The sequence below is a fragment of the Cebus imitator genome, unplaced genomic scaffold (genome assembly GCF_001604975.1).
Source record: "Cebus imitator isolate Cc_AM_T3 unplaced genomic scaffold, Cebus_imitator-1.0 Scaffold275, whole genome shotgun sequence".
NCBI classification, from domain to species: domain Eukaryota; kingdom Metazoa; phylum Chordata; class Mammalia; order Primates; family Cebidae; genus Cebus; species Cebus imitator.
The window spans coordinates 166,323-179,079 of NW_016107590.1; the positions used below are offsets into that span (position 1 = coordinate 166,323).

At 35.3% G+C, this 12,757-nt stretch overlaps 1 protein-coding gene across 2 annotated transcripts in view; it reads left to right on the forward strand.

Moving 5' to 3' along the window:
* Positions 1-12,757, forward strand: part of FBN2 (fibrillin 2) — a 263,642-nt gene that overhangs the window by 160,299 nt on the left and 90,586 nt on the right. For both annotated transcript variants that reach the window (XM_017500987.2, XM_037728668.1), the window contains 4 exons: positions 2,725-2,877; positions 5,516-5,569; positions 7,233-7,358; positions 10,717-10,842. In XM_017500987.2, the coding sequence (XP_017356476.1) occupies positions 2,725-2,877; positions 5,516-5,569; positions 7,233-7,358; positions 10,717-10,842 (459 nt within the window). The remainder of the gene's footprint in view (positions 1-2,724; positions 2,878-5,515; positions 5,570-7,232; positions 7,359-10,716; positions 10,843-12,757) is intronic.

Below are 12,757 nucleotides of genomic sequence, written 5' to 3' on the forward strand. Positions count from 1 at the left end.
TTTTTTCATTTTTTAAGAAAGAAAAGGGTCCAGGCATGGTGCCTCATGCCTATAATCCCAACACTTTGGGAGGGCAAGGCTGGTGGATCACCTGAGGTCAGGAGTTCAAGACCAGCCTGGCCAACATGGTTAAACCCCATCTCTACTAAAAATACAAAATTAGCCAGGCATGTTGGTGAGTGCCTGTAATCACAGATACTCAGGAGACTGAAGCAGGAGAATCACCTGAACCCGGGAGCTGGGGATTTCAGTGAGCCAAGATCGCTCCAGCCTGGGGGACAAGAGTGAGAAGAAAGAGAGAAAGAGAGAGAGGAAGGAAGGAAGAAAGGGAGGGAGGGAGGGCAGAGATCGGATAACATATGGAAAAGATGCAGCTTAGCATTTAGGGCCAGTCTGTCACCAGCACATTCATGTGAGCATATTCTGATGGTGCTACTGGTATTGTTCCTCTTATCCTATCCACCCGTATACAGCGGATTAGTTAACAGTATTTGAATAGTATAATATGAGCTATGTTGCCAGTTTAGGGTCTTGGAATAGGAAAAGATCAGTAAGGAGATAGTGAGTTATCTCAACTGATTATTCAGTCAGTTACAGATAGAACTCCTTGTTCTACTTTTCCTCCCTTCTCACTACTGTACTTTACTAGTCTTAGAAAAAAATAGAAGAGGGAAATAAGGTGGTCACCATTTTCTGAGTATTTCAAACGTGTCCCAGGCACTGTGCTTACTACTTAACAAATATGCTTTCATTTACTGTACAAACTGTATCCTTATTTAATGAATAAGGAAGATGTTAAATAATTTAGGTAAGATCATCTTGTGGGGATCTGAACCTGAAGAAGTGTATGTCCCTAAAACCCACATGTAAGTTATGCTACTTTCTTTTTTGTGAAACGTCCGGTGTTGAGTACTCTAAAGAGATTGACTCACCTGTAATGCAAACTATCATATAACAGGTCTCACTCTTCCAGTGAGTTCCATAGGCCTTTTATCTGCTTGCTTCTAAAAATTCTGCATGGCATGTTCCTCTTAGTCCAAAAGCAGAAATAACTTTGGCTGTTCATAGACGCCTTCCAAGATATTGGTAATGTCCAAAGAACTCACAAAACTCATATCGGAAATCTTGAACTATGTTGTATTTGTGCAAATTTGCCTTCAAGTCATGTCTGTGTTTGTGTCTAACTCAGAGGGTATGTTACCAAACTCAGCCACAGCAGAGGCAGAAAGCTTCACTGAGTTGACTCCTCAGGGATGGGGCTGGTGAATCCCATGGCCTCCTTCCATTTAAGCACACACATATCTCATTTTTAATGCAGCCGTAAATCACATTGTTTTAATCAGAAACACCCCCAGGTCCTAAGAAATTATTGGATGACTCATTTTGCATAACAAGCAGATAAAATTTTTTCCAACAAGTTGTAAATAATTACAGATATTTATAATAGAGGTTATCTCTGGTGAAATTACCAGGTCAGTATACTGCTTAAAAATTGTACTGGTTCTCTGCCCTTTATGATCTGAGTTTTTTATAGTTCACCATTTACTGTCTCATAAAGTTGTAGGATATTTTATGAGAATTAAGAGTGAGAGGACTAAGCAGAACATGCTTCTTTAGGGTATAGCCTTACTTATTAGAAAGAAGAAGTGTTTTGGAAGTCACATCAGCCTTGTTTGAACCCCGACTCAGGCACTGGATATTCAAGGACTTCAAACTACATAGGTAGCACTGAACCTCATCTTCCTCATCTGTAAAGTGCACGTAATGACCACTCCTGTAGAGCTGTTGACCTGACTGTTCAATGAGATCATGTCTGAAAGCAATGAGCACAATGCCAAGAGCACATATGGTAGTTAACTATTTTTGTAACTGGATTTACTGAGTTTCTGAGGTTAAAACAGTCAAAAGCAGTATCCTGGGAGTTGAAAAGAAAGACCTCCTAACTCAGAAAGTGGGAGTAGGAAATCTCATGCCCAAGCAGTATCACCTCAAGGTAGTTTAACTTCATTGACTTCATTGTTCATGAGAACTTCCAAAATTGAGATAAGAAGCGTCATTTTGAATATAGTATAGCCAGTGATTAGAGCTCAAAGTATTCTTTATAACTGTGGAAATATCCTAGGTTCCATGAAAGGTGTGTGGGGATAAATGGGACAATGGATACTGTGTAGCTCATAAAACTTATTAAAGAAAAAAAAATAGAATCAGAGATATGCATTTATTCTTATCCTCACTTAAAAAACATTTGTTGATTTCCTAGCACTATTACATGCTAAAGATGCAAAATAAAAGTCTCAGATGCCTGGACGGCTGACGTGGTTCACACCTGTAATCCCAGCACTTTGGGAGGCCGAGGCGATCAGATCATGAGGCCAAGAGATTAAGACTATCCGGGCCAACATGGTGAAACCTCGTCTCCACTAAAAGTAGAAAAATTAGCTGGACGTGCTGGCACTTGCCTGTAATCCCAGTTACTTGGGAGGCTGAGGCAGAAGAATCACTTGAACCCAGGATGCGGAGGTTGCAGTGAGCCGAGATCGCACCACTGCACTCCAGCCTGTCACCAGAGTGAGACTATCTCAAAAAATAATAATAAATAAATAAAAGTTTCATATGCCCTTTAAAAGCTGCCAATCTAGCGGCCAGGGTAAAAAGAAGCCTTCAGTTTTGAAATCTCTTTGTCTCTATCACCGCCTCAAGTCATTGTTTTTGTGTCTCCTTTAGATACTCACATGCGCAGTACCTGCTATGGAGGTATCAAGAAAGGAGTGTGTGTCCGTCCTTTCCCCGGTGCAGTGACCAAGTCCGAATGCTGCTGTGCCAATCCAGACTATGGTTTTGGAGAACCCTGCCAGCCATGTCCTGCAAAAAATTCAGGTAGTCACATGTGCCATTTTCATACTTGATAAAGAATCAAGAAATGCAACATTAGACATTTGGCTAAAGAACATCAGCTCTTAAATGTTTCATCATTAATTTTAACTGAAGAAAAGAAATTCAATCTTGTATTGATATGTGAGGCAGACAGTAAGGAGATTTGGCTTGTGTTTATATATGATTTCTAGGCCGACAGAACACACGGTGAATAAAAAAATCTATTTGCTGGCTGAGTGTGGTGGCTCACGCCTGTAATCCCAGCACTTTGGGAGGCTGAGGCAGGAGGATCACTTGAGGCCAGATGTTCCAGATCAGCCTGAGCAACATAGTGAGACCCTGTCTTGGCAAAAAGAAATTCTTAATTAACCATATGTGATGGCACACACCTGTAGTACCAGCTAGTAGGGAGGCTGAGGTGGGGAAGATTGCTCGAGCCCAAGGGTTCGAGGCTGCAGTGAGCCATGACCATGCCACTACACTCCAGCCTGGGCAACAGAGCGCGATGCTGACTCTTTAAAAAACAAACAAAAATCTATTTACTTATACAGTTATGATTATTACAGGAGGTTTTTCTTTTTTTCTTTTACATGAACGTGATAGCCTCAGTTGCCTTGATCTGTGCTGTCATTGTAAAGACAAGTAACATAAAATTTACTTGCCACTTTCAAGGTTATAAATGCAAGAACTCAATTTGATTTGTTTTTCATATCTTGACACCAAGTGATCTCAAGTCACAAACTCAGGCAATAGTTCCAAACTCTTAGGTCAATAAGATTGACTCTTATCTATTCACACTTTCACAAAACCCATATTTAATGTATGTAAGTTCAGTAGGGATTCTAACATAAACACAATCTGTGTTTTTCCTTAACTTTAGGGGTAGTTCAGAATACAGGCAGGCAAATGTATAAATTACAATTTAGTGTGATTAATGCTTTAAAAGGTTCATACACAAGCATGAGAGAGCACAGAGGAAGGAGCAACTAGTAGCCCAGGGCAGCTGGGAAGGACCTCACAGAAGGGGCACGTTTAGTTTGGTCTTGAAACAAATAAGAACTTTCCGTGTGGAGGATACAGGAAGACATTCCTGCAAAGGAAATGTCTTATAATTCCTTTAAAAATCTTAAATAGATTCTTCAAACATGGAAATAATGATTTGATGCATCTGGAAGAATTACTGAGTGTGACTTTTTTTTAAAAAAAAGAAAGATAATGAGGAGAATCTAGCTCTAAAATATACCAAACTGAATTATACATATTACCAAAGAAGTTCAAAAATTGGTGTAAGACTGGACAAAAAGCCAAGTGAGCTAATAAAATGAATCTAGAAACCTGAATATGAATAGGAATTAGGATATAACAAAGCATTTTGGAGCAGCAAGGAAAAGGATTAAATAATTATTGTTGATAACTTTTGGAAAAAATTATCGTTAGGTCCCTACATTAAATGTTAAAACATAATTTTCATATAGAATATAAATTCTTTTTTATTTTGTAATGGTAAAAGACTTTCAAAGCAGGCTTAAATAGTAAAATACACAAGTAAACTGGAAAAAATATTTTAGGTGTCATTTCTTAATCTTTATGGAGTTTACATTAATCAATAAGGAAAGTTGAAATCCACTATAGAAAAAAGAGCAGTGTAGACAAACAGAATTTCACAAAGTAGAAATGCAAATGAAAGAATACCATGTAAAAAGATGCCCACTCTCCATAAAATTAAAAATAAAATAAGGTGCCATTTTTGTTTATCAGATTGGTATAGGCAATTGATTATTCCCAGTGATAATGAGGATATTAAAATGAATACTTCCTTATATTGCTGATAAAAGGATAATTGGAAGGCATTTTTGGAGGGGAAGAACTATCTAAAACCTTAAAAGGGGGATAAACTTTCAGAGTTTTACTTGCAAGAGTTTATCCTAACGATATAATTAAGCTTCGTATTATTTATGAAGTTGCTAAAAGTTGGACAAAATGAATTTCACCAGTAAGAGACTGATTGTATAAATGTGGTGCTTCTACATAACTGAGAAAACAATATTAAATGGCTTATTAAATGGGATATTGACATGACATGCAGGTGAGAGAGCACCCAGGAACCACGTCTGCATCTCCACTCACAATCTCTGTGACCTTGGTCAAGTTACTGCACTTCTCTGTGTTCCTTTTTTTCTCAGTTGTAAAAAAGAAAATACAGTAGTATTTAGTTTGTGGTATTGGGAAGATTAATGAAATTGTTAGATGTAAGATGCAGAACAATGCCAAGCACTTGGTAAGTACTATAACCTACATTTTGACTGTTATTATTTTATTAGTGAGAGAAAAAAAAAGTTTAATATCAAGCCTTGTTAAGACCATTTAGATTTTTCTTAAAGTTTCTGTGTGTAGAAAATATTAGTAATATTTATATATATTAATAATATTCAGGATGATGACTACAAGTGATTTTATTTACTCTTTTATGTTTATGAGTTTAGAATTTTATAATTGCATGCCAGAAAATGGTCATCTTTTTCACTTTAAAAATTACTGGACAAATAATTCTTCCCAATGGTAGTTTTGAAGTGATGAAAATGACTCGTATATGAAATAGGTATTGTTATTTTTAATTCTCTTATTTATTTTTGTCATACAGCTGAATTCCATAGCCTTTGTAGTAGCGGAGTAGGTATCACTGTGGATGGAAGAGGTAACTCTTGTTAATCTCAATTTTATAATAATCATATGACATAATTGCATAGCTTTATAATTATAATTATATGAGTATATTTGCTATGAAAATATAATATTATAAAATAATGAGATTAATTATCTCCTTAAGCAGTGGTTATAAGCTGGATAATATTAAGTGATATGTAGATGCACATTTTCATCTTGGATAAATATTTATCTGTTAAATATGTGTTGTTAAAAATGTCACTAACAAACTGCTCTCCTGATTTCATGCAATCATTGCTTAAGAAATGAATAGATGTGGCATTTATATTAAAAAAAAAGAATAAGTCAATTTTATGAGAAACTATTAAGTAATGGTGCAAATAGGGTTAGAAAAATAAATAGTATTAAAGAGATATTTGATATTGATCAAGTTTGGGATATACTGGCTGAAATAATTTAAGACTATTTATACCTAAGAATAGTAAAATACTTCTCTCCAAGTGAAGAAGTAAGATTCGCTAAAGTTTTTCTTGCTTTCAATTTTCTATTACGGTTAACAGAATTCCAATATGGAATCTTGAATGTATAAGTACATATGTGTTTATAATTTTCAAGTTCTTTTATATTTTAGTATACATATAGATTCATTTATATGCGAATAAAACTGGGGTGTTATTTATCTTCACTATATATGAATAGATATATATTAGCATATATATATATATATACACATATATATATATATATACACATATATATATATATACACATATATATATTCTACACTTGTGTTTGAAAAGGCTTTATTCATATTATAGATGGTAGGCAGTAATATTGAATCTTTATGATAAATATCCAAGCCAGAGTAAAAAGTAAACTTTTACAAGTAGTTTTTCCCTGAGTATGAAATGAAAGATGTTTCCAAAGCATTTAAGGTCTTCCAAATTATTGAAAACAATAGTATCAAAATTTGAGCATAGTGACCAAAACTTGATTTGAGGCTGACTCTTTCACTATATTCCCTGTCAATAGAGCCTGCCTAGCAGAGCCAGCCACTATGGGAAACTACTTGGTCATTCATACAAGCACATCGGTGCCCAAGTCCCACTACCCCTGTGTGATATAGTAGTAGTAGGCATGTTCATGGCTTGTTATAAAACATCATGTTCTGAAGCACCCATGTTTTAAGTATACTCTCCATTAATTTCAACTTATCAGCAATGAGAAACACTTATTAAATAACATATTACTCGACCACAAAAAAAGTAATAAAATAGAAATATCCTGTACCTTTGGGGACCATAAAATTATATGGGCCACCCTAATAAATCTCTGTCTTTTAATTAGATAGTTACAGTATCTATCAAGTTGAGTTTTCCTTTGGATTTTGAGCCAACAGCCTATAAATCATCATTATTAATTTTATCGTAAATACAGTCATATTTCATGATTTAACTCTTTGAATTTCTGCCAGCTGCTTTCATTTTTCTTTTGATTTACCAGTGAAGTGTCCTATATCTCTCAATTGTATTTTCTTACTCCTTGTTTTCAGTAACTTTTCCTTTCTGAAATGCAGGCAAATTGTGAGTTTGCAGAGTTAAACACTTCATATGTTGAATGGTCTTTATTAGACCTACATTTATCAACAAATAATAACATGTATAGGAGCATTCAACTTTCGATATTTAATGCAGATATCAACGAGTGTGCTTTGGATCCTGATATATGTGCCAATGGGATTTGTGAAAACTTACGTGGTAGTTACCGTTGTAATTGCAACAGTGGCTATGAACCAGATGCCTCTGGAAGAAACTGTATCGGTAAGTTATTTGTTATATTTATGCAAGAACCTTTCATATAGCTTAATCCCAGATATTATATTAGAAGTAAAAACACAAATAAATGACTAAAACTAAAAATCTTACAGTTTTTCTTGTTTCCTTCATATTACACATTGATATGAAAGTATCAGAATCAAACAAAGTTTGATTCTTAGCAAAAAATTACAAAATTATAAAATAAAGGTATATGCAAGAAAATGATAGGCTAATGATTGAGTATGTGTTAATTTGGGAAAAGAATATTTTAAATACTAAGTGGCACCACAAAGAAGTTTGTTACTTCTATGGATTAGACTACCGTAGCTTTTCCTATAATAGTGTAATATGTGTACAAATTGTGACTGCATCACAATTTTTTTTTTTTTTTTTTGAAATGGAGTCTTGCTCTGTCACCCAGGCTGGAGTGCAGTGGCATGATCTCTGCTCACTCAGCCTCCGCATCCTGGGTTCCAGTAAATCTCCTGCCGCAGCCTCCTCAGTACCCAGGAGGCTGAGTTATAATGAGGTTGTTAGGGCAGGTTGTGATCCAAATTGGCCAGGCGTGGTGGCACATGCCTGTAATCCCAGCACCCAGGAGGCTGAGACAGGAGAATCACTGGAACTCAGGATGCAGAGGCTGCAGTGAGCAGAAAACAAAACACTAAAAGCAAACAAGGGTAACAGAGTGAGACTCCATCTCAAAAAAAAAAAAAAAAAGAAACTTATGATGCAGTTGCAATTTGTACACATATTACACTATTGTGGGAAAAGCTATGGTAGTATAGTCCATAGAATTAACAAACTTCTCCATTGTACCACTTAGTACTTAAAATATCTTTTCCCAAATTAACACATGCTCAATTATTGGCCTATCGTTTTCCTGCATGTACCTTAATTTTGTAATTTTTTACTAAGAATTTGACTTCAACTATTAACAGGTCAGTATAGATGCAAGTAAATTAAGAAGATAAAATGTTAGAGGTTGAGAGAATTTTAACTTTATAAATAAATAATCAGTTCCTGCAGTATATCTAAACATGACAACCAAGACAAAGGTATTTCCTTTTTTAATTTATAAGAGAATGATTGAAAAAACTCAAGTATGTAATTTATGTTTAACAAAAGGAAGGGGAGGAGGATGAAAAGGTTTGACAATCTTTTGTTGTTTTCTATTAGTGCGTATTTTCAAGAATTTCCAAAGAATCTGAATTTTCCCAAAAAGCACTTGAGTCAACTTTTATAAAAGAAATGTTATTCAGTCCATCATTGTGCATGATAGTTTTACAACTAATCACTGATGGCTTTTACAACCAAGTGTTAATGATTGTGATTAGGAAAGGAACAGATTTTTCTGTGTTTCTGGTAGTGGCTTTTATTATTGAACATATTCATTTGATTTGGAGTTGAAGACAAACATCCAGATGGATGTAAAAGCTATATTTATATTATGTGCTTATAATAGATTTTGATAACTACAGGGAAGAGTACCAAGCAAAGATTATTGAACATGTATAAGAATATGCAAACATGATAGCTTTTATTCTCCAGAAGTGAAGTCTAAATTTTCTCTTTTTAAATAGACACCAGTCATGTTGGATCACAACCTGCCCTAACAACCTCAGTATAACTTGATTACTTCTATAAAAATCCTGTTTCCAAATAAAGTCACATTCTGAGATACTGGGTTTTAGAACTTCAACATATTGTTTTTAAGGGAAACAATTCAATCCATAGTATAGAAAGATTGGTTTAAAAATTGTGATGCAGGCCAGATGCAGTGGCTTACACCCATAATCCTAGTATTTTGGGAGGCTGAGGTCAGGAGTTCAGTCACCTGAGGTCAGGAGTTCGAGGCCAGCCTGGCCTACATGGTAAAACGACCCCTCTACTAAAAATATGAAAATTGGCCAGGCATGGTGGCATATGCCTATAATCCCAGCACACAGGAGGCTGAGGCAGGAGAATCTCTGGAACCTGGGATGTGGAGGCTGCAGTGAGCAGAGATCACACCACTGCAGTCTAGCCTGGGTGACAGAGTGACACTCCATCTCAAAAAAAAAAAAAAAAAAAAGAAAATTGTGATGCAGTCACCATTTGTACACATATTACACTCTTAAGGGAAAAGCTGTGGTAGCCTAGTCCTTAAAATATGTTAATTTTTAAAGTATCAAGATTCAGAGTTGGAGCAAAAACAAGATCAAGAAGGGAAAAAATCAGATAAAACACAAAAGAGTGTTATCAGTGGTGATGGAATTGCAGATATGTCTCTGATCTGTTTTCTAAATCTCCACAGTGTCAGTATATTGCTTAATAAGGAAAAATTGTTATTTGCAAGACTAGAAATGTAACTTTAAGTAAAAGGAGTTCTTCACGGTAAACTAGAGTGTTTATTTCTTTTTGTCACTAACTACACTTGCAAAAATGAAAGGATAGAATATTAAAAAGTGAGGCCAGATGTGGTAGCTTATGCTTATAACCCCAGCACTTTGGGAAACCAAGCTGACCTGAGGCTAGAAGTTTCAGAGCAGCCTGGGCAACACAGTGAGATCCCATTTCAAAAAAAAAATTGTTTTAAATTGGCCGGGCATGGTGGCATGTTCCTGTAGTCTCCACTACTCTCGGAAGGCTAAGGCAGGAGGATTGCTTAAGCCAAGAAGTTCAAAGCTTCAGCGAGCTGTGATCACACCACTGCACTACAACTGGGGCAACAGAGTGATACTCTGTCTCAAAAACAAACAAACAACTCATTGTTAGCTTCTTAAACTAGAATTTTAGATAATATTCTCTAGGCTCCTCTGGACTGCTAAAGGAGTATGCAAAATACATCATTTCCATTAATAACTAACTGTTTTTGAGATAAACTAATGGGAAAAGTTTAATGAATGTCTTTTGTTTAACTGATGTTTAATGCATATTTAAACCATCTGGGACATGAAGATATAAGGCATTCTTTTTAAAAATTTTAATCACAAAAAATGCCTTCTGTTACTTTTATTATATATAAGCAAGTACACAGGCAAATGAATTTAAGCTTTTGATATATTTTATGAGTGCTTTGAAAATCTATCAAATATAATATTATTACAGGACTTAAGCAAGTGAAGTAGAGGTGTGCTTTTTCCAAGCGAGCTCATACTTTCCAGGGTTTCAAAAGCATCTTAAAAGTAGCCACTAGCATAAAAATATCCCATTTGAATAAAACTAAACACATTTTGCTTAGGATGAAGAGTGTGTTGTGATACAGAGACTAGGTCACAGGGAAGAGAGAAATAAAACAAATAATAAAATTAAACATTGCTGCCCGCTGTTATGCATGCTTAAATATGTGTATCTCCTGTCTTTCAATGGTTGCTTTCAGACATTGATGAGTGTTTAGTAAACAGACTGCTTTGTGATAATGGACTGTGCCGAAACACGCCAGGAAGTTACAGTTGTACGTGCCCACCAGGGTATGTGTTCAGGACCGAGACAGAGACCTGTGAAGGTAAGAGCTGTCTTCCTTGCCTTGTTTGTGAATAATGAGTACCTGGAGATCTATAAATGTCAATTACAGGGATGAAGGAATGTAGTAAAAAGAAAATTGTTTTAATATTTTATGTTGTAATCTTATTTAGCTAATCTGCGAGTTTTTGGAATAGGAAGGACCTGACATAGTTAACAAACACCATCAATTTTGTTCCATTCAGGCAAAATATCAACAGACATTTGGAAGAAACATTTTGAAGTAGATAAAAAAGAAATCAACTGGAAGGAGCCACATTGTTTTACATGTTGAAATAGAATGTCAGATATTTGTCTACCGTGTTTTCCTTTTCAGAGCCACTCTGATCCATTAGTGTAGAAACCTGAATCGTAATGGAAAAGTTAACTCTTAGGCATTTTATTTATTAAATGATTGATGTACCCAAAAAGCTGGCCCACAAAATATTTAAGGCCTAAGTAAAAACGATAACTTTAGTAAGTTTTTAGTCTAAGAGAATTGTCCTTTCCATTTGATAATTAAAAGTTGTCATTTGGGTTTATAGACCATAAACTAGTGTTTAAAATTTCTTTGTTTTCTTCTAATCACGTATTTTTGCATTGGAAGCTACTTAAATGAGTTAGATGGTTAGAGAAGTCTTCATTTTCAATGAGATACTGGTTAAGCAGTGAGCACATCAGATTATGTTTTTGCATCTTGATCAAAATGCTGTATATTTCAGAATAATCTGTGGTATGAATACGAGTCATTTATTCCTGTTTTCAGTCTCACCGTTGGGGCCTACAGAAGGGTCCCGTACCATTCTCAAATCCAGTTACTACTTTAGAATAGCAACTTTTAAGAAAAGATTTCATCTTCATTGATTGTGGAATAGCCTTTTTTAATCTGTTAAAGTGTTTGTGTTTTCATGATGCTACAGCCAAGAAAACTGCAATAGTAATATTATGCAAAAAGATGTTAACGTTCTCTCTTCATCTTACTGTTTAACTTCAAAGCATTCTCGTGAACAGAAACCAGTTAGGACTATAGAAGAAGATGCCAAAACACAAATAACTCTGCTGAAGTCAATGAAACGTAATTACAAAGTGCAGTGCTAACTTTGAATTGAATCAGAGGGACCACTGAAAAACAATAACTAGCCTAAAGGAAAAAAAATAGAAAACTTCGACATAAAATCCTCTTTCTCTAAACTTACTTATGGTTTCCTCTGTTGTCCAACATCTTTGCAGGAACTCCTCAAACAAGAGTGCTCATTCTATTCCCACTTAAAGTACTTGAAGATTTATCTTCTCCATAGATGAGTAGGGGACACACATAAGAGTTTGGAATATCTTTCAATAGGTTATCAGAGCCCTCTTTTTAAACCAGCTCTGGCTTCTCAAATGTATTCAACTACAGAGTCTCTGTTTTCTAGATCCCTTTCCCACCTGTAATACCTCTTCAGAATGGCTCAGAGAAACATACTTTATGAAAAGTGTCCTAGCCATATTTCCTACGTGATTGCCTTGGACAGATGGAAGAAGGGATTTCAAAGGTTTTTGTTTTTCCCGATTTTCTACACTCCCTTCCCACAGTCCTTTTTCAGTTTTATCTATTTTCTGTTGGAGGATAAGCTTCTGTTAAATCTCAGGAAACTTAGAAAGCAAGAGCAGTGTAGGACGTCATCTTGATTTTACTAGGAAACTGATTATTTTTAAAACTGGTTTCCCTGTCTAGGAAAATACCTTCTGGTGCTATTGTGAGAGGCATGTAATACAGAACTAAATGGATGATGTCTGGTTCTATTTGCTATGTACACTGAATTATCAATGATTATTTATAGACAAGTAAGTTGCACTTCAATGGTTCTGAGAGCTGAAATACCAAAGAAGTTAAAATCAGAGACTTGCCTGCTTACATGAACAGTTAGGAAGAGTAG